Here is a 22,764-nt window from a genome sequence, read left to right as displayed (position 1 = left end):
ACTGCCTGGGTACACCACAGGCTGCTTCTCTGTTCCTCCACTGGTGGACATTTGTGTTGTTAACACCTTTTGCCTATTGCGGATAGTGCTATTACGTATTAGCGAACGTGTGTGCGCACGCATTGGTTTGAGTCCCTGTTTTCAGTTCGTTAGGGCATAGACTTGAGAATGGAATCTCTGGGTCATATGGCAATTGTGCATTTCACTTTTTGAGAAACTGCCAAACTGTTCAGTTTCGTAACAGCTGAACCATCCCTAAGCTGTTTCGTTTTGTTTGTTACGTGGCCACACTGTTTGAACTTTATAGCTCCCAGCTCACCCAGATAATTACCTGTCCATCCTCCATGGGTCTCCGGAAACAGTTTGAAACAGAACTCAGGAGTCCAGATGTGCATGCTGAAATGCAGATACTAAACCCCGGGGAGTTTAGGACCCGCTTTGCATCCAGATCCAGAAAGTGCTCAGAGTTACCTAATGTCTGCAGTGGTTTGGGTCTCAAAACTGGAAATCCCCAAATTTTGAAAAAGGACAATTTTTCTTCCTCACGATAGTCCTTCATTGTAATCCATTGGGTTTGTCTGAACACGCTGTCTTGTTTTATCATAATCCTACTTTCTAAATGGGTGCTGGTCATGGTGTTTGGTGCAGCCATTAATGGGAAGGAGAGGGGGAGCAGTGGGGGAATGGGGACTCTCTGTGACTCTCCCTGTCCCTTTCTCATAGGTATCGTTCTTCCTCTTCATTATCTTCGTGGTGTACACCATGCTGCCCTTCAACATGAGAGATGCCATCATTGCCAGCGTGCTCACCTCCTCCTCCCACACCATCGTGCTGAGCGTCTGCCTGTCGGCCACGCCGGGGACCAAGGAGCACCTGGTCTGGCAGGTGGGTGCACTTCACCTCTGCCGGCCCTCACCACCCCACCCTGCATGCCAGGGGTGCCGTGTCCTGGTTCCAGGTGGGACTGTTGGTACCTGGCAGGTGCTCAAGCTCTGCTCTCTGCTGTGGACTCCAGTGTTTCTAGTGGATAGCCAGCCACACCTGCCTTCATCAGTGGAATCAACACTTAGCAATCAGCATCAGTGAAAATTAGAAATGGTGGTTCCATCTTGCTGATTGCTGAATGGTGGTATGATTGTGAGGCTTATAAGCTATTCTGACTCTTTTAGCACTTTTATTTTTAGAGTGAAAATAACTTACACAATTAAATTCATAATTCTCCCCCACCTCTCTCCACCTTGATATCTGAAACCCCTTCTTTACGGAGGAGAAAAGATTGCTCCATTTCCTAAACTTCTGGCAGGTCCATGGGCATGAAAAAGGTCTTTAAAATGCCACGACAGCAAATTTAGCTTTACTAATAAATGGCATTTCAGAGAAGCCATTGTATTTAATTAGTTGATAGCATTTTAAAAAGCGATTTGATTTCCTGCTATGTACAGCTGTACCCTCATCTGTACCCGAGGGTCAGTGGTTTGGAGTTATTCTTGAGTTCCTTTTTTTACGTGGAACAGGTATGATTAATTTTGCTCTATTAGACTCAAACATTTAAGAAAAGCAGCCATGGTGTAAAACGCGGGAGGCCCTGACAGAATTGGTTAACGAACAGCACTGCTGTTGAAAGGGGATTTCAGATGTGGGTCACGTGAGCCCCGTGGGGTCTGAGAACCCAGTTTGTCATTCAGTTGATGGAATGCTTTATTTGGAATCTTGAAGTGGAACTGGAGGCTCATCCTTGGCTGTCTAGTAAACCCTCTGAGTTGGAAAGCTCTCTAGGGATCCCTTTTCTCAATATTCCTCTCCTAGAGCTCATAACACAGTGTTAAGTAAGCCCTGCATTTGTGAGACATCCTTTGTTGGCACCGCATGAGCATGAGCGCCCTGGCCCTGATTCTGCGCGGTGGGCCGCAGGTTGATGCGATTCTGGGTGGTGGGCCGCAGGCTGAGGGATTCTGCGCAGTGGGCCGCAGGTTCACGCGGGTGGGCTCAGACCAGGAGGCAAGCCTCGTCCTTGGGTGCATGCCCTGTGACTGAGCGGAGTAGCCTATACCTCCCGGGATGCAGAGGGAGACTGGTCAGGAACTAATCAAATGGAAGCAAGAAGGTGGTGGTTTATGAAAAGAAGAAACAATCCAGCTGTGCCTGGGGACAGGTGGGGAATGTGTTCCTTTTTATAGGAGCTCTGTCTTGGCTTTGCTTCATGGCAATTTCCCTTGAAGGTATTTATGGGACATTTCTCCTTTCTCTGATAAATTCACTTTGCCATTCTCCCCGTAATGGGGCCTGGGTGGTGGGTATGTTTTTGCAGGAGGAAGGAGTATGTAAGCTGCTCCGCCAGCTGACAGTATGAAAATCACTGTGGGAAAGTCCTTGCCACGTGGGCATCAGGACTCTCGAGCGTGTTTTCAGGGCTTATGTCACCTTCCTGGTTTTAGGCTCCCCTGGAAGACATCCCTTGAACATGTCGTACCTGTCTCTTCTGCCCCTTCATGAATAAATAGTGTCTGCGGGGCAAGTGTAATAGAAAAAAATATCTGGGAAATGAGAATTAAGATACATGCCTGTAAAGATTAAATGGGGTTAAAAAAAAGGGGGGGGAAGTAAGTGCTTTGTAAAGACCCTGGTTTATTCTAGGTCATTACATACTATAGTGGGTTTGGTCTTTTAAAGCATTTTTAGTTTCTTCCATTAGTTAAAAAAAAATTGGGAAAGAATACAATCTTAAATATTTAATTAGTCAATTTTCAAAACAAAGGAAGATAATTCTTATCAGTGGGCAACCAGAGATGGGATAATTCTGGAATAGCAGAAAGAAGACAAGCTTTTCATTCCACATGATTTCATAGAAGAATAACATTGAAAGGCGCAAAAGAATGGAATGTCAGCTTTTCCTTTCTTCAGAAGTAATTTCACAGTGATTCCAAGATACAGGAAAGACAGGAGATGCTGACAGATTAAAAATGGAAGGTCACTGGTAAATTTCAGAGTAATGAGAAAAAGACCTCTAAATACCTTTGGCCACTGTAGATTATAGGACATACAACCTACAAATAGCACTGGTTTGTGATGTGAGAAGAACACTTCACTGAGTTCTGTTTTATTTTATTTTATTTTATTTTATTTTTTATTTTATTTTATTTTATTTTATTATTTTATTTTATATTTTTTATTTTATTTTATTTTATTTATTTTATTTTATTTTATACTTTATTTTATTTTATTTTATTTTTTATTTTATTTTATTATTTTAGAGAGAGAGATTGAGAGCATGAGCGGGGGTGGAGGAACAGAGGGAGAGGGAGAGAATGAATCTTAAGCAGGCTTCATGCCCAGGATGGAGCCAGATGCAGGGCTCCATCTCACAACCCTGAGATCATGACTTGAGCCGAAATCAAGAATCAAATGCTTAACCTGCTGAGCCACCCAGGACCCCCACTGAGTTCTGTTTATGAACCATGTACATAAATTAGAATGCTATAGATTAGGTGGTTATTTTCCTGCCGTGTAATTGTTTGAAACAAAACTACATAAAATAAAAGATACTGGTTTTCTATAAAAAGGTTTGCCCATGAATGATGATCAGTGTTACCCTGCCTTCCAAGCCATCAAAGAAGGAATGCATTTTATTTAGCATGGATCTGTATTAAGAATATATGTTCGCTTAATTTTTTGAACATTGGTAATCCATCAATAGCATGTAATGTTTCTCTGTTAACCAAAATGCTGACATCATAGAAAACCCTATTCCCTTCCATGTTGATTAACGGAGTTCATTTTTTTCAGGAAATTTATTTTCCCAGCATTTGACTTGAAGTAGAATTCAGCTTCAGGCTATGCTATATCACTGAACTGAGGAAATTTAGTTAATAACTGAAAGTCATGAATGGTAATTTCTAATGCATTTAAACATAAAGTATAATCCCTAACAGCTTTTTTAACTTTTATTTTGACACAATCACAGACCCATCAGTAAGTTCCAAATCTAATACAGATAATTTTTTTTTTCCTAATCCATTGAAAGATGGGTTGCCAATCTAATGTCCCCTTGCCCCTAAATGCTTTAGGCTGCATTTCCTACAGTTCCATTCTACTCAACCATAATGCAACCGACAAAACTGGGAAATTCACATTGCTCCGCTGCTGCCATTCAGATTCTTCCAGCTTCCCCAATAACGTTCTTTATAGAAAAGGGCCCGGATTAGAATCCTGCAATGTTGCAGTGTGTTCTCAAGTCTCTTTGGTCTCCTTCAGTCTGGAGCGACTCCTTAGTCTTCTCTTGGCTTTCAAGATCTTAACACTTTTGAAGATTACAGACCAGTTATTTCGTCAAATGTCCTTCAGTTTCAGTCTGTCTGATGTTTCCTCAAGAATAGATTCAGGTTATGCATCTTTGGCAGGAATCACAGAAGTGATGGTGTGTTCCCATCATGTTCTATCAGGGTCTCATTATTTATGCTGGTCATTAGTGTGATGGTGCTGTCCACCAGACTTTCCCACTTTGGGATTACTTTTTGTTACTAAGATGTATTTTGTGGAAAGGTACTTTGAAACCAGGCAAATATCCTGTTTTATTTACTCGTTGATGTCTACACTCTCTTGTGTTTCTCTGTTCTATACAGTGGGTTATAAGCCACGACCATCACTATTTATTTTGATACCTATATGGGCTCAGACTTGTCCCAAGGGTGCCCCTTCAAGCTGGCTTCTGTACCTTTTTTGATGTGTCCCTCTCACTCTTGGAGCACTTCCTCACTTTCTGACACAAGAAGATGTTCCAGGCTCATCTCATGCTTTCGTGCTGTGGCTCTGAAATCCATCATCTCTCCGAGGAGCCCTGGGTCTTTTTCTTGAAGAACGGCACTTGGAAGCAATCTCTGGGCTTCAGGTCTTTCCATTCCCCACTTGGTTGTCAGTACTCCCAAGGCAAGGTTCACACGCATCTACACCTACATCTACTTTTATCTATCCATCCATATTAAGTACCATGACTTCACACTGGTATTTTCAACCCGCCATGGGTTCCATGCCAGTTTCCTCCCTTTCCATTGTAACTCCTTGGCTAATAGTGAAAACAGTGTAGTTGCCATGATCCTTAATGTATTTATTTATTGGATCAATCGCGGTATGGAACCAGTCTCCTATCTCAGTTCCCACCCCTACTGCCACACAGGTGCCTTCTCACTTCACCCAAATTCCCTTCCACTCACACATGCCCCCCTTCCCTGGCTCAGGCTCTGACACCCCATCCATATGAGGTCCCCTCTCCCAATTGGGGCTCTGTCCTCTGTGTTTTCCCCATTGTAGACTCTTCTGGGACCCAGCCCAGCTTTATCACTGTGGGCAAGTTTAGCTTCCCTGGTCCCCTGTATGTGCAGCTGTTTCTTGCTCTGCCTGATGGCTGGGGGCTGAGTTATTCAGGAGAGAAGGAGGGGCGCCTGGGTGGCTCAGTCAGTTGGGCATTCAACTCTTGATTTCAGCTCAGGTCATGATCTCAGGGTGGTAAGACTGAGCCCTGCTCATGCTCCATGCTCAGCAGAGAGTCTGCTTAAGGTTCTCTCTTTCCCTCGCCCTCTGCCCCTCCCCCCGCTCATGCACACCCTCTCTTTCCCTCTCTCTCTCCCTCTAAAAGAAATTAAATAAATAAGTAAATAAAATTAAAAGGCCTCACTCAGGAGAGAAGGAAAAGGACAAGAGCAGGAGGAGAGGATGGGGCCAGGAAACGGAAGAGAAGGAACACACTTTGAGCAGAGTTTACTTGTGGAAGAGAAAGAGATTCTTTTCAGCGGCTCTCTGTGATCCCCTTCGTCCTAGTCTCTCAACTTTTTTTGCAACTTCTTCATCTTTATTTTCCTAACTGGGTTCCAAAGGCCAGTTTTTCTGGAATCTGGGACGATCCTTAAATATCAGGAAACTTAGAGAAGAGCAGTTTTATGTGGTCTGTATAAGAAGAATGTATTTTTATTTTTTAAAGATTTATTTATTTTAGAGAGAGGAGAGGGGCAGAGGGAGAGGGAGAGAGAGAGAAAATTTCAAGAAGACTTCCGGCTGAGTGAGGAGCCCGACACGGGGCTTCATCTCATGACCCTGAGATCATGACCTGAGCCGAAATCAAGAGTCGGATGTCTAATCAACTGAGCCACCCAGGCGCCCCAAGAAAAATATATTATTATTTGTCAATCATAAATTTTGTGTGAGCACCAAAAGTCCTTAGCAATTGGTGGTTAATTAGAAAATAAGAAGTTCCCTCGTATCAATAGGAGAGCCTGCATTTGACTCTGAGAGCAGCAAGGAGTCCTTTTTGTTTATGGCTATATCCAGGCCAAGGGAGACCGAAGTTAGGAAAACAGCCTGAAACCTCCCCCCTCGTGCTGCGGTGCCACCTCCTGCTTGAGCCCAGGGGTGAGGGTGGCGGTTGCTCAGCTCTGAGACAAGATTGGGAGGCTGAGCAGAAACCTTGCCTCTCAGTCAGGGACAGTGGGTCCATTGCTCAGGAGCCTTGGTCCAGCCTGCAGCCTGTACATCTTAGATGCACCTGCTGTCTCTTCGCCGTTTGCCAGTCAGCGTCCCTGCCAGCAGGGTACTGAACCACCCTCAAGGAATTGCCAAATGGCCCTGTTTATTTATCATGATTACATTTCCTACTTGAAGCTTACTTGCTTTTCCTATATTTTCATTTCCTTCGTATTCATACCACATTCTAGATTTTCATGTCATGGAGCTTTTATTTTCCCACGAGACAAGGAGGAATTTGAATATAGATGGATGTACACAAGCCAGGTATATGGGAATCCGTATTTATTAAAGAAGATAAGCTAAAGAGTGCTTATTGATTTTCTAACAGCGTTACTCATATTTCTGATAAATGTTTTAGGATTCCTTTATGCAGTGTATACTTTGGTACATTTATGATACAGTTTGAAAAACAATTTTAGTTTGGACCTAAAGTAGAAAACAAACCCATCATCTGTGGCAAGAGTGTAATCAGGAGTAATGCAGCTTTGTTATGCAACTGATTCCTCTTCGGCATAATTCAGGAACTGTGTACTGGCATCTGGAATTAAATTGCATTTAGGATCTAATCTGAGAAGCTGAAAAGGAAAATAGCAGGTTACCAGCTGCCCGGTTTCTGACTCTGGAGGAGACTAATTGTTGAGAATTTGGACCTCCCTTGCAACTGTTTTGTTTTTGGAGAAGTGAAGGATATTAATATTTTCCACGAAAAGGAAGGAAGGAGTCTGTACCACTATTCATTTCGTGTAGCATCTAGCTACCAATTGAGTATGATCTGTGTCCCATTTTAGCAAGCTGTCACTTATGGGTTCTAAAGACATTGTGATTTGGAAGGAGTCGGGGTAAGCATGGAAAAGAGGCAGAAATAAGAAAGTGTCTGATGTGACTAAATCCTGAAGCAAATCTAAAGGCACTGCACATCCCTCTCTCCCTGTTCCCTTCCTGTCCTTCCCCCAGCCCCGCAGGAATCCTTACCTCTCCTTTAAATGGCAGGAGCTTCACACTATCATCCCATCAGAGAGAGTTTGGTGGAAGGAGTGAACAACACAATTCACATTTTCCTGCAGGGCATCCTATCCCTTTAAGAATGCTCTGGCACTTTCTAGAATGAAATGGCAGGAATGCTCAACAGAGAACTTTCCTGGTGATAATTAATTATTTTACCAGGATGGTGGAATGAGACCTAGGTTTATTTTTCAACATTAGTGAGGCTCTTTTGAGAAGGGGATAGAACGAACAGAAGTAAAGGGAAGCCCTATTAGACCATGAGTTTTGTTTTGGAAGTTTGATCAAAGGAGCAGGAAAAAAGGAGGACTTCTTGAAAAATAAACAATGCCAGTCGGTCCCGCTTCAGTGGTCTGTATCCTCTCCTGGATTCTGTCATTGGAGCCCTGTGCACTCTGTTCATTCAAAGCACTGGATTCATATCAAATACGGTACATTACAGAACTATTACAGGTTGACTAGCACACTCATTGACTGGTATCTCAACAGGTGATTTTCCTCACGTGTTCTCCAACCCAGGCAACCCTGTCTCATTGTATACAAAGATCGGAGGCTCTGTCCATTCCAGGTGTTTATTGTTGAGGATAATTTGTGAAAGATACTGATTCTAATCGTTTCTTAACCCATCTGTAATTGATCTTCAAAACCCCTGGAAGACAATAAGAAAATCAGCACCCCTAGGGTGAGTCACACAGGACTCCTTCCTTGTACTTGCAGGATGAATGATGGATCTGTTGACTTGTATGAACTTGAGAGAAAAACGTATCTACAGCTTGACTTGAGCAAGAATCTCATCATGGTTCTAAGGGATCTCTTTAAAGAATAGAGAAACCCAATGATTTGGTGCAGCAGAGAGAGGATGTACACACAGTCACTGGGAGACAGGCCTGGAGATGTTCCCAGTTATCTGTCGTGCGGGAATAGTAATAATAGCTTCTTCCGAGGGCAGCAGACATGATTAAATGAGATAAAAAAATGAAAAGGAGTTAACCTGGGCCAGGTGCATGGTTAGTGCTCATAATCATCAGGTACTAATAATAACGATGACTTGGTGATGTACCTACAGCATTTTCAATATGTTTGTGGAGTGCGTCAGACTGGGCAGGCTGGGAGCAGAGAGAGGAGATGTACTTTCTGTCTGTTTTTACAACAATAATCACAGCATGCCTTCTCTGCGAATAATGTGCATCAATTTTTGCCTCTCCTAGGAGATGTAAGATCTTGCTCGCCAGACACTGGGTTAATCATTTTTGATATCCTTCTCAAGCAGCTCGTGAGTGTTTTGATGTGGCAGAGAGTGCAGACTGGTGGACAGAGCAAGCACTTTGGTCTCAGATAGACTCACTTAGGATTCTGTTGCTCCCCACTTTATAGCTGTGTGCAATGCTCATGGAGGTGGACCACCCAGAGACCCCTCAAGGAAAGACTTGTTGTCCACCTCTTGGGGGTGTTGTCGGCAGCTGACTTTCAGCCCTTAGACTCTTTAAGGCTGTCTCAGCTCCATAGAGCTGCCAGCTCAAGGTTATGTCTTTTCAAGAATGGCCTGCATCCATGACTGATTGTGGTGGGCATATAGATTCTATCCAGTCTGGACCACTGCAGGGCAGTGCTGGTGGCCTTGTAAACTCGGGAGTTTCTGTGGGTTTCTCTAAAGTGGGCCTGCATCACAGCTCACTTTCTGCCTCTGCTTAGTCCGGCTTCCTTCCCTCCCCACAGCCATTGATCCCAAGGCCACTCCCTAGTAAACACTGAACTCTGTCTCAGAATGTGCTTCCTGGAAGACCAGCCTGCAACACTGCATGAACTTGGACAAATTCTTTAGTTTACTCATTTTTCTTTACTGTAAAATGGTGGCAGTAAGGGGGACTGCCCTGGATAGTTGCTGGCCTTGGTGCTGATTCAGTGAACTGGCATGTCTGAAGAACCAGTTATCAAATGGGGCTGGTACTTAACCCTTAATAAATAGTAGACAAGCAGCAGTGATGCATTTTGCTACGTTTAAATGATTTTTACAGAAACTAAGAGTAATGGGACATAAAAATATTTTGGGAAATGTGTCAATAAGCAAATTCCCAAATGGCCTATGTAATTGAGTAGGGCAAGGGTTGGATTGTACATGAGCAAACCCCTCAGGGCAAAGGTCTGGACTGGTAGACCATCTCTCGGTGTGCCCACTCAGACTCAAGGCAGTGAGCTTCATCCTGCTGAGATACTAGAAGCCCACCCTCTAGTAACGAGTGGTTTGGAAGTTTTGCTAATGCCTGAGGATCTGAGCTCCTGTGGGTTAATGGAACGCCTGGTTTTGGAAACCTCTGAGATAGAGCTCACCCCTTGTCAAGAGTGAGAGGGAGAAGTACAAGAGGAGACATTTATAGGGTCACTTTGAGCAGGACATCTTGGGCTTCTGTGCCATCCTATCTCTGGAGTGTCTTGTTCTCTGGGGAAGCCTGCTCTTGTTCCCCAGCCAACCTTGGGGGTGCATTTTACCCCACTCAGAATAGCCACGTGGTTTAGGGTGGATCTGGCCATCCAGTGTGTCAGTTCTGTGGTCAGAGGGACATGTACCCGTACAGCTCTGTGTCTTCTTTCACTTGTACCACCCCCAGCTGAGGGGGGGCGCAACTGTAACAAAGTACCACCAACATGGGTGCTGAAAACAACAGCACTTTCTAAACTGTGAAATGTATTCTCTCGCAGAAGTCAAAACCATGGTGTTGGCACAGTCATTCCCTCTGGAGCCTCCGAGGGAGAATGCGTCCACGCCTTTCTCTAGCTTCTGGTTGTTGCTAGCCGTTCTTGGCATTCTTTGGTGTGGGGCTTCAAAATTCCACTCTATGTGTCCATCTTCAAATGGCCTTCTTCCCTTTGTGTCTCTGCATCTCCTCCCCTTCCGTCTCTTACAGAGACACCGGTCATTGTCTTTAGAGCCCTACTCTGAATCCAAGATGATCTCACACATTCTAAACATGATTAACATCTGCAAAGTCCCTTATTTCAAAAAAGGTCATATTCTGAGGTTACTGGTAGGGGAGCTTTGGGGGCTTCTCTCCAGTGCACTAGAGATACCAACATCCACAACTGGACTCTGGCTCCACTCCACTCCTAGCACAGACTGGTGCAGACCTTCCCTGTAGTCTCTGAGCCAGTGGCTGTGGGGTTCCGCTTCCCTTGCCTGCTCAGATACGACTAAGCTCTGTGGTGCATGACATAGCAAGATACCTTGTTGGAAGATATTCATGGTAACACATAGGAAAGTAAAGCAAAACTAGGAGAATTTAGAGTGAGGAGACATCAGGGGATTCCACTCTCATTTAAACAAAACTGTCACATCTAGAGGGCAAGCACCAAGGATTCCTCAGGAATGGATGCAGGGAGGTAGGGCATCTAAACATCAGCCATTGGCTCATTGTCCCCATTTTTAAAAATCGGTGATATGGTCATGTTTTAAAAAGTTGAGAGAAGGGTTTCTAAAGGTTTCCAGTGAATACACTTCTTCCGACAACTTGTGAATTCTCTCATTGCTTATAGTAACTTTTTATTTGATCTTCTTAGGTTTTCCAGATATATAATCACGTAATTTTTAAGTGAATTTCCATTTTTGGAGTTCTAATTTTCTTTCCAATTGCTTTGCCTAGTACCTTCAGAAAAAATTAACATTAAGGTGGTGGTAGGAGACACAGTTACCCATTTCTTTTGTGTTGTTTTGTTTTGTTTTGTTTTGTTTTTTATCTAGTAGGATTGATGTCTGTCCTTTAAGCAATATGTTGGCTTTTGGTTTAAGTAAGTTTTATACTTTGAAGGAAGTAACCATCTATTCCTACTAGAGAGGTCTTATTTTCTCTTTTGTTTTTCTTTAAAAGTGGATCTTGAACGTATTAAAAGATAGCTTTTGTTGCCTTGGGCAGGATTGTATGATTTCTCTCATTGTGTAATATTGAACATTCTTGAATTTTTGGAATTAACTCAGTAGGTGATATTGTTCATCTATTTGATGCTTGATTCCTTTGGCCAATAACTTATGAAAGATTTTGCATTTATTTTGACTGTAATAAGAGCAAACAAGCAGCACTGGCCTTGGGCCAGGGATGGTTCTGAGTGCTCTACTCATGTATGAGTACCTTTCATCCCAAATGTTCCTGTAGATTAGACTAGATTAGATCAGATGCCATTCCCCTTTCTTTCCTATGAAAATTCTTCCATTTAGATTTACTTTCTCTTCTAGAGTTTGTTTCTGTCAAAGATATTTTCTTATAAATACAGTCTCCTCCATCCAAGCTTTCAGTGATTTTCATAGTGTTGAGTAATCTCTGTTCATGGTTTTAATTACCTCTGTATCTGTGTTTGCTTCTATTTCTCCCTGGTTACTTTCTTATTCTTGAGATTTTCTCTTTCTCTGTTAATTCCTGATTCATCTCTCTAATGTTTTGTTTATTTTACTTTTATTTCTCCAAAGAATGAGTTGTGGACATATTTATTACTTTTATTAAGGGATGATTTTTAGTTCAGTTTTTTTCATTGTTAATTTCTTCCAGTAGTTTTTCTTGGGTTTGTTTTGATTTTGCTTGCTTATTTATTTATTTACTTTTTATTCCTAACTTCTTGTGTTCGATGCTTAAGCCATTTATTTATTTATATTTTCTCTCTTGTTTCTTTATATAAGTACTGACCGGCTACAAATTTTCCTCTAAAACCTGCTTTAGCTCCGTGCCTTATATGTTCCTGTCATCATTATTTTCTAGGTATTTTGCTGATTTAGTTTGAGTTTATTTTTGATGTGGAGACACTTTAGTGTCCCCTCCCCACCGAACCCCTAGGGATGGAGGATATTTCTTTTCTCTATTAGTATTTTTAGGGTTTTTTTTGTTTGTTTATTTTGTTTTTGCATTGAGATTGACAATTTTCTATGTTATTTCTACTTTTTGGAATGTATTGAACTCATTGGTAGTCAAAGGCCAGCCTGAAGTTTTCTTTTTCTTTACTACAGAACTTATCTTTCTGCCTGGATGCCCTCCGGACCCCCTTATTTTTGAAGTCTAGCAAGTTTACTGTGATTTTAAGTTTTATTAATACTTTTGGCTTCAGTTTCCATTTTCTAGAATTCTTTTAAGATGAACACTGTTACTATGAATGCTGAATGTTCTCGAGGTGCCAGGGTGGCTCAGTCAGTAGACCATGCCTCTCTCAATCTTGGGGTTGTAGGTTTGGGCCCCATGTTGGGTGTAGAGATTACTTAAACATAAAATCTTAAAGAAATGAATGCTGATTGTTCTCATAGTCAGTACAAGAACGCACTGAGCATGTGTGGAAGTGGATCACTGCACTAAGTGACGCTCAAGGGAGTGTCCGCCATAGCTGGTGGAGATGCAAACTGCCAGAACCCCCACACCTCGAAGCAGGGGTGCTTCCCACAATGTGCCCGGTGAGGTCATTCCTTCTGGAGATTAGCCTCCTGAACATACTGAATGCAGGAGGCTCCCACTAACATTCCTACAATTCCAAACCAGGGACATGGCCTTCGTGCATCTGGGTGGGTCCCTCACCCTGGATAGGTACCTCTCTACTTCCTTTCTCACATCTGCCGTCTCCTCCATGAGGGCCCTCTTATGGTGTCTTTCCTCGGCTTCCTACCACTGAGCCCTGCATGTTTTATGTAGTCCTCACACGTGCTTGGAGTTTGGAGGTTCTATTGATCTTCTAATTTTATTGAAAATATAAATTACATGTGTATTTCTCATGCTCTTTGGTGTTAGGAACAATTTCTAGGAAAAGAAGAAATGTTATCTTTGTGGGTCAAAATGGAAGTGTTTAGTTTTTAATCTTTTCTTCGGTTTCTTTAAAATTTCACATTCAGTGCCATGTCTAAGCCTCAAACTCTAGATCAAGATGGTAACCGAAGATGGGAAGGGGAAGAAGAAAAGAAAAGATAAAGAGACTAACTAGAGTTTTATTACCATATGGAATATTTTTCTAAGATTCCTACCCATGAGTTGTATTAGTCAGCTCAGGCTGCTATAACAAAACACCACAGACTGAGTGGTTTAAACAACAGATATTTATTTTCTCACAGTTCTGGATGTTGGAAATCTGAGATCGGGATGCCAGTATGCTTGGGTTCTGGCAAGAGCTACCTTTTTGCTGTGTTCTCATATGGGAGGGAGGGAGGGTGCTGGGGAAGAAAGGGAGAAAGAGAGGGAGAGGGAAAAAGGGCGAGAATGAGTGTCCACGCTCTTGCGTCTCTTCTTATAAGGACACTACAATCTAAGCAGATCAGGGCTCCACCCTCATAACGTGATTTAACCTGAATTACTTCCTTTATTCCAAATACAGTCACGTTGGGGGTTCCACATATGGAATTGGGCGGGGGGGGGGTGGCGGCTACAGTTCAGTGTAGCAGTTGCCTTGCCTGGCTTACTGTGTTTTGCAGGTCTGAGTCTCAGTGTGGTGCGCAGGACCTATCCTGCGAGTCTTAAGCTCTAACCCCTAAGCACTCCTGTTCTCCGTTTCTCTTTTCAAATTGCTCTGCCAGGAGGCAGACGGATGCGGAACAGAGGCAGAGTCCAGGTGGCGAAGCAGTCCCTGTCCTCGGCCGCAGTGTGACCAGTGGGCGTCCCTGGCCTGGAGGCGGGGGCTGTGGCGGTGGGAGCCTCCCCCCTGTTCCCCACGTCCGTAAGCATCCTCCTCTTCGCTCTCACTGTCTTCTGCAGGAACCATCCCATCACATTTCAGGATGCTTCTTTGTCTATGTGTCCTTCTGTCGCACATTCCCGGGGTTTTGAGATGAGCTTCTGATGTCGGTGGCAGGAACTAAAGCTTTTTAATATGCTTATTTGTCCCAGCAGCGAGGGTACATGGTGTTAACTGGATGCATGCATGAATATGCCCGTGAGGGACTGAATGAATGGGCAAGCAAACACATACCCAAATGTAAGCTTCTCGGTGCCTTTGATATCACCGAATGAGGAGAATAATGAGCAGTTCCTCCTTGTTGCACCATCTGCAGTCATGATGCTGAATGTAGAGTCGGTGCGGTGGTAGTGTCCTTTAGAGAGAATCAGGAGGAGTGACCGCAGTCCTGATAGCCTCGAATCTCTGTGTTCCCTTGTTCTCAAAATTGGTCAGATCTTCACATGGAGATTTAATTCCTTCCTGAGCTCTTCACACTTAGAGTATTATAGAGGAATCAGAGGAAAGATACAAAGATGGTTGAGGAACTAGGAAACAGGATATAGAAAGAGAAGTTCAAGGACATGGAATGATTTGTCAGGGCAGGAAAAGGAGACAAAATTGAACTGGCTCCAGTGATGTTAACATTGATACATAGAAGAGTCCAACAGCCCCTGTGAGCTTTGTCTCTTCGTCTAGCGATCACCTTATTTTAGCTGTTTAGACAGAGAAGGGCCCCAGTTTGCTTTCCTATTCATACAAAAATGAAGACATTTTCAAAAGTCCTGAAGACACAGAGATGAACTGCCTTACACATAGCTCAGGAAGTTTGGTCCATGAAGTACTTAGTGCTGTAAGCTAGGGGTTATACTTCGATCTAAACCTCTGGCTTAAGATTCTGAGCAGGTTGAAGACTGCTGTTCTTGATGAAGTACAAAGCTGGTTTCTCTGCAGCAGAGCTGGGCTTCCCTTTGGAATCTTCAGGTTTCCCTGCTGAAGATCATTACCCAGATAGAGGCAGTTCTACTCATCCGGAGCTGTAAGTCCCAGATGCAGCGAAAGGCATTTCCACCCTCAGCCACATCACTTCTGGGCACATCCGGTGGTTGTGGAATAGAGATGATGCTTATTCAGATGGAGGTGGATGAGTCCCAGCAGAAGCCTCCCTGTGCGGGTGGGGGCGCTACCCATTCCTGTCAGCCCCTGGCAAGCCCTGCAGACTTGGTTCAGTAATAACTGGTGTAGTTGATTATCCTTTTAATTACCTCCCTTAAAGAACCTTCTCAGACGACTCTGGGGACCGGGACCTCATGACTGTAATACTACAATATCTCCTTGCTGATCATTCCCCAGCATTTTTAGTTCTTTATGTTACACGACCTTCTGTGTATCAGACCTGTTCTGGTTATTTCCCTCAGCTGGAGTTTGCCTTTACCAGCTCAGCTAACAGTTTGTGGGGCTTTTGAGGAGTTTGGGTCAGGTTTTTATTATAGGTAGGGTTTCATGCTGATCTATAAGTTTTAAGAGTAAAAGCTGTCATTTCTAAACAAAATTTAAAAGTAAAAATATCGGGACACCTGGGTGACTCAGTCAGTTAAGCGTCTGCCTTCAGCTTGGGTCATGATCCCGGGGTCCTGGGGTGGAGCCCCACATCAGGCTCCCTGCTCGGCGGGGAGTCTGCTTCTACCGCGCCCCCGCCCACTCATGCTTGCACACGTGCTCTCCCTTCTCTCTCTCTCTCCGAGATAAATAAAATCTTTAAAATAAATAAGTAAATAAAAGTAAACATATAAAGTACATGGTTCCTTCCTTTCCTTCCCTTAACTCTGTCTCCTGTGGAATTTAAGGAATTCTGTGGTTTTCGATAAAAAGGCTAGGTTTTTATCTTGGGGTTAGAGTAGATTCTTACCGCAAACCTTACAGACTATTTGGAGCTTATTTATTGGGCCAGTTAAGATTCTCATTTTTATTTAGCATGTTTTAAAATCTAATATTTATAATATCCACAAACTAAAAGAATTTCCATTTTATCTCAGGCCTCTTGGCCCGTGTGCGACATAAGGACCATTTTGATGACCTCTGGCTCCAGGTCTCAGTAATTATTTGTCTGAAATATGAGTTCACTCAGTCCCTCCACTTCAGCCCCCACGGGCATTTCGAACAAAGCATCCCCCAAACTCAACTCCTTCTTGTGCTGCATCCTTGTGAGTGGCACGGCCATCCCCTGGCTTCCCTGCCTTTAGGTTGGGGCCCATCTTGTCCCTCCCACATGTCCCTCATCGTCTCAATCCTACTAGAGACCAGCTTCTGTTCATTGTCCCTCCTTTACTCTCTGCCAGGTCTCCTTCCCGCCCTTCACCCTGCTGCCCCTGCCCGGGGTCAGGATGGATGCCTCCCTTGCTGCCGAGGGAAATGCAGGGATGCCAGGCCCGGCTCGAGGCCTGACTCACGACTCTCCCAGGGACCATCCTGAAACTCAAGTCTGCCCTTGTCATCCTTCATTCCCTGTAGAACAAGTCACCCAGCTGTGTTGGCGCAGTGCATGAGGCCCTGCGATGTGCCGCCTCGTCTCCCCCCTTCCCTCCGGGGACTCTGAGCTCTGCAGATGCTGAGCTTACATGCAGGCACCTGATTGTGCTTTGTCTCCGTTCTGTCCTCTGTCTGGAGCAGCCCACCATTGTCACCGGGAGAGTGCTTGAGAGCCAGCCTAGGTGTCACCCCCAGAAAGGCCCCCTGGCCCGTGAACCTGCCCCAGGAGCCCACGCGAGAGCTCTGTGAGCAGGGTCGCAATGCTCCTCTCCCTTGGCATCGGGTGTTGTCCCCTGACTCCTGCACTGTCTGGGCACCCCTCGTGGAAGGGACTTTGGTCTTGGCTCTCTGGGCCACAGCGGGCGCCCAGGTGTTCTCTGAGTGTGCCAGATACTGCCCCGTCTGCCCTGGTGAACCTCGTGCTCTGGATCGAGGAAAGCCCACTCGGGTGCTGTGGGAGCAAAGATAGAAGTTAAATTCTTTTGTGGAATATTTTTTGCCAAATCCCCCAGAATTAAAAGGTGTGTTTTCCCTTTTCAAAGGCAGCGCGATGCATATTGGAAAGAGCTTTAATTTTCGAGTCAAAAAGACTCGAGCTCAAATCCCAGTTGTGCATGAATTGGTTGTTAGGACTTTTAGCGAGTGATTTAGCTTCTCTCACCGTCTGATAACTTATCTGTAAAGGAGGGCCAGTGACAGAAGTGGACCGGGGATTAGGGCTCAGGCATCTGTAATTCCTAGCTGAGTGCTTGGCTCACCTCAAGGGGCCAATAAATGGCAGCCCCTCATGAGCTTGTAGCTTTCTGGGTTTTTTTCTTTCTGTCACATATTTTTTGTTATTTTTCAGTAACACACACATAATCAACTTTTAAAGTTAGGAGAGAATTTCCTGAGGCCTATAAATGGGTGAAAACAGTCTACATCCAGCAAAGTATGCCGTGGTGATTTCTTAGAATAGCTAGTGGGCGAATCGTGTGAACCTTAAGGGGAAACAGTGTATACTGCCTCAGTTAGATCAACAGTTAAATGTCCACAACAGTAGAGAATCATGATGTGGTATGGGAGGTGCTTATAAGAAGTAGTTTTCAGAACTAATTTCTTTAACAATAATAATAGCTTTAATTAAATTGTATTACTTTTGCAAATCAGGTTACAATTTTAATGAATCTGTTCTCATAAATTTAGATAACATACTACATTAATGTCAATTACAGGTTCATTAATCTATCTGAAGACGTATTTTGAGTAACTGCTACATTCCAGTCCTTTCTGAGGGCTACCAAAAAGACTCAATTTAAAATGGTCATAACAAGAAGACTTCAAGCACCTTAGCGACCTTTAAGTAACACGGGACTCGTAACAGTTTACAAAGGGAGATGATTCTTTCCTCTATAACAGAATTCGTCACTAAATAGTCCAGCACAGTCCAGACATCCACACCACCATATTCTGCGCTGAGAAAATGGATGGTGCTTTGAAGTGGTGGCACATCTCACTGGTCACCCAGCTGTGAGATTACCAGTGGGGCTTATGGCTGAGACCGTGAGCCAGGAAGGAAGACCTGCATGTGATCTAGAACAGGGCTTCACGGTCTTTTTTCTGGGAAGAACCCCAGAGGAAGTATTTTCGGATTTGGGGGCCATCTGGTCTCAGTGGCAAGTGCTCAGCTCTGCTCGCTGTAGTGCTCGAACTCCTGTGAGCAACGTGCAAGCAAATGGATGTGGCTGGCTGTGTGCCAATAAAACTTTATTGACAGAATCACGCATTGGCCAGACTTGGCCCAGGGGCCTGTCCTAGAATAACAACTAGAAATCTTATTTTCACTCCAGTAACTTACCACCCCACAAAATCCTTTAAAATTCTTTTAACAAAATATAACTTGCTATTTCTCAGAAACGTAGGCAACTTCCAAAGCACCCCTTTCTTCTAGAAATATATCTCCATCTTGTTCAGGGAGCCTCAGAAGATGCCTCCCTTTGTCACGTCCCTGGTGAACGTGAGATTAATTTGTATTTAATGGGTCTCAATGCCTACACTCTTGCTGTAAGACTCGGAAGGTACCTCCTTTTCCCACTTCTGATTTCTCTTGTGCCCTGAGCGTGCCTCAGCATCCTCTGCTGGATTTTAAACAGGTGCTTTGGATTCCCTGTAAGCCAGTCACGTTTTTCGAAACTGTGTAACTGGCTGGGAAGTTGAGGTGCACGTGCCGTCCATTCTTCAGCCTGCGGGGGGTGGGGGGCGGTTACTGCTAAACATTTCCCCCACAGAGTGTCCAAAAGAGCAGAATGAAAATATTCCAGGATATGCTGGTCAGCACTTCTTGCTGCCTGTGCCCTGGCTGGGTCTGGTTTGAAAGACAGACAACTGTTGGTGAAATAAGTCTGGACGTTTTACTAAAGGGTGGTTGATTCGTAAGGCACCTGCTGTGCTCCTAACTCAGCTTCTCTTATGTAGTCCAAATTGAGGGAGGGATTAAGGGGAGATCAGAGCATTCTTGGGAGAAAAGGCACTTAACGATGCTCCTCCTGTCCGTTGCGGTCTTCCCAGCAATCTGCCCATTCAGCTGTCTGGTTTCTCTCTGTTTGCTGAGAATTCCCCCTGTTGCTGCCTTTCGCATACGGTTGCGTGTTTATAGTCAGTGCTCCTGACCCGTGTGCACGATACCGTTACATAAGCCCCGGTTACTTGATCCTTTTCCATTTGTAGCTGTTTTCGTTTCTCTCTTCGTGAAATAACTAGCAAGTGATTCTCAGCAGTTTCAGCTTCTGCCCCAGTCCACTCTTCTGGGGTCTTCAAAGACCATTTGAGATATTTTGTTTAGAACCTCTGAAAATGTAGCCTACAGGGTTTTCATGGTCTACCCAAAGCTGGCAGCTAAAAATAAAATTTTAGCTGACTGGCAGCATGAGAAGTGCCCAGATCAGCAGATGGTGTGAAATGCAAGAGTTGTAAAATGAAAATATATTCAGGAAAATACAAAACCCTTCCCGTTTATTAAAGGTCTGGTGGGAACACATGCTGTTGGTAGGCGCAGTGGGGTGTTAGGTTGGGGGATACTGGAGGCAGACGGTGTCTGTCTGGGAGAGGCACTGGAGGTCCTGCCCGAGGTCTTCAGGGCGCGAGAGAGAAATGTGGCCTGTGGCCAGGAAGACAGCGCCCCCTGGGGTGGGGCATCCCAGATGGAGCAGGCAGCTCCAAGGTGCCCAGGAACCCTGTGTCTGCGTGTGAGGAAGCCTTCAGATGCACTTTGCAGGGTCATCCCCTCCTCTACTTGCCCCATATTTTAAATCAGAGCCTTGCTTGGTGCTGAGGTGGTGCTGAGAGCAGCCTCACAGCAAGGTCGGTGACGTGAGTCTGTAGCAGATAGCACATGGGATGGAAGTAGAACAAAAGCCCAGCTCAATTTTGTCCAATTAGAACATGTGACAGATCGCTGAAGATTAGATTTAGTTTGAATAGATGGAAGTCAGAAGGTGAGCCACATACACACCGAAGGGAGCTGCGTGATGTGACAGGGTTTCTCGAAGAAGCCTTTCAAGGATTTTAGTTGGCTGCAGGTTGCATGGTGAGTGCATCCGAAGAGCGGAATTATCCAGTCTCCCAAGCAAGAGTGTGTGATGCAGAGCCCCATAAAGCAAAAGGAAATAATGAACTTAACAGCAACCCCTTTGTCTTTATGTCTTTTATTAAGAAATGCATTTCCAGAAAACAGGTTGATAATAACTAATGGATGAACGTTTCCTCGTTAATTGACATTGAGTTAATTAGCGTCTGTTTTCCCAAGCACATGACATGCCTCGACTCGGGGTGGTCATCCCGCTCCTCTGGCTGCTGTGGAGAGGCCCCTGAGGCTGGGAGAAGCAGCAGGCGGCTTCGGGGTGCCCAGCTTGCAACGGCAGGTGCAGGACTCAGAGCCGGGCAGCCTGACTGCAGAGCCCGCACCCCTAACTGCTGTGGGAGGCTTTGGGTAATCCTCCTTCCCTCTGTGGTGGCAGCGCCCTCAGTGGGAGACAGAGCTTTCCCAGAGTCACCTAATAGAAGTGAGATCTTAGATGATTTTCTTGACTTTAAGGGCCAACTGAGAGGAAATTAAATTTTTGATACGGGGTCAATAGCTAGATATGCTGGATTATAATTTAAAGCAAAGTCAGGGAAAGTATTATAGAAAGAATGGGGTTTTCGGAGCCCACGATGGAACCGTTGCCAATTCTGGTGATCGATTATAGGTGTGAGACAGGAATGTGTCCAGGGTCACCTTTCCTGGAGTGGCAATAAGAAAATGGGACGGGAACGACAAGAACGAAGGAGGAGGCGTGACCTGGGGAGCCGGGGGCGTGGGCTCTGGGGCCAGCTTCACCACGAGGCAGGAGCCGGGTGACTCCAGGCCCTTTGCTGCTCTCCCCATGCGAATACCCTCGTCTGTCTAAGGAGGGGTTTGGAGAAATTGATCCCGAGGTCTTTCCCCTCTCTGTCCCTTCATGACGGTGCACACAGAGTGCAGAGCACCAGCGTAAAAACTGCTGTAAAACACTACAAGGGAAAAAGGATCATGGCCCACTGAGAAGTGAAGGTTTCCAGAAATGGAATGGTGGGGTGGGGTGTTGGTGATGGAGCGGTGCTGAGCAAATTCAGTCAGAAGTATTGACCGTGGGGCCCCAACTGGAAAGATGTGGACACTCATTGTTTTCCCAGATGCGGGCAAAAATCACTTGGGAGTTCTCTTTCTTCTTGTTTTCTGCATTTGCTTTTTAGTGAAAAAGAATAAAACAGCTCAAGAACTACAGTCAGTTTACCCTGAATGACCCTTGGAAAATCCAGAAGCCTGTGTGTGAAGCGAGTGTGGCTAGATAAAGCACAGAACAAAGAAGCAAACCCATGGCACACAGGCCCCCATCCCAGGGACCACCGTCTGGATCTCTCCAGGAAGCTGTCCTGAGCTTTCCATCCAGTGGCAGTTGCCAGAACGCTAGGCTTCGTGCCCGCGTGCCACCGACAGTTTATCCCTTTAGACCTTAACTGATTCAGTTATGAAAGTGCAAGCAGAAATAGCATAATTCTTTTAAGATGCAGATACCCCATGAAACAAATATGGTATAAATCCCTCAGTTATCCTAAGATTGTTAGTTAGCTCGGTTAGAAGTTTGTCAACTCGATTCATCTATTCAGAGAACCAGATTAAGTGTTTCTTGATTTTCTCTATCATTTTGCTCATTTTAATTTCATTAATTTATCTTCTAATTTTGCCTCCTTCCCTCTGCTTGCTTTGTGTTTAATTAGCTCTTTTTTTCTCTGCTTTCCCAAGACGAAAGCTGATGTTACTGATATTAGATCTATTTTTCTAAAACATTCACATTTAATGTGACCAGTTTTCCTCTAAGCACTGCTTTGGCTGCATCTCACAAATTTTGATAGGTGGGTTTTTAATTTTCATTTTGTTCAGGATATTTTAAAATTTCCTTTGAGCCTTCTATGACTGAAAGATTTTCTCTAAGTATATTGTTTAATGTCCAAATATTTGGGGATCTTCCAGCTATTTTCCTGCCACTGGTGTCTAGTTTAATTCTTTTATGGCCTGGGAACACACTTTGTATGACTTATACTCTTCCAGATTTGTTAAGGTTAGTTTTAGGTCCAGAATGTGGTCCATTGTGACGAATTTCCCATGCATTTTTGAGACGAATGTGTTCTGATATTGTGAGGTGGAGTGTTGTATAAATGTCACGTTGATGGGCCATTCTGTTTGGTCCTTTATATCCCTAGTGATTTTCTGCCTGCTTCGTCTGTTAGATACTGAGAGAGGGATTCGAAGTCTGACTATAATCATGGATTTGTCTGTTCTCTCAGTTCTGGCAGTTTGTACCTTACATATTTTGACTCTCTGTTGTTAGGTGCATATACGTTTAGGATTATTACGTGTTCTTGGAGAACTGATCTTTTCCCATTATGTAATGTCACTCTTTCTCCTTGATAATTTTCCTTGTTCTGAAATCTGCTTTATCAAAATTAACATGGCTGTGACAGCCCTTTTTTTTTTTTTTTTTTTTTTTTTTGCTGTTA

General features: G+C 44.3%; 1 protein-coding gene across 1 annotated transcript in view; it reads left to right on the top strand.

Moving 5' to 3' along the window:
* The window catches only part of ADCY2 (adenylate cyclase 2), a 400,165-nt gene that overhangs the window by 106,908 nt on the left and 270,493 nt on the right, over positions 1-22,764 (top strand). Inside the window, exon 3 of the mRNA XM_088023724.1 lies at positions 724-885. Within this exon, the coding sequence (XP_087879850.1) occupies positions 724-885 (162 nt within the window). The remainder of the gene's footprint in view (positions 1-723; positions 886-22,764) is intronic.

Source organism: Eumetopias jubatus, unplaced genomic scaffold, assembly GCF_037043125.1.
Source record: "Eumetopias jubatus isolate StellerSeaLion01/CBP00866 unplaced genomic scaffold, mEumJub1_p1.0 scaffold_5, whole genome shotgun sequence".
NCBI lineage: Eukaryota > Metazoa > Chordata > Mammalia > Carnivora > Otariidae > Eumetopias > Eumetopias jubatus.
Note: the sequence above shows the minus strand (reverse complement) of the source record. Positions and strands in the feature narration are given on the sequence as shown.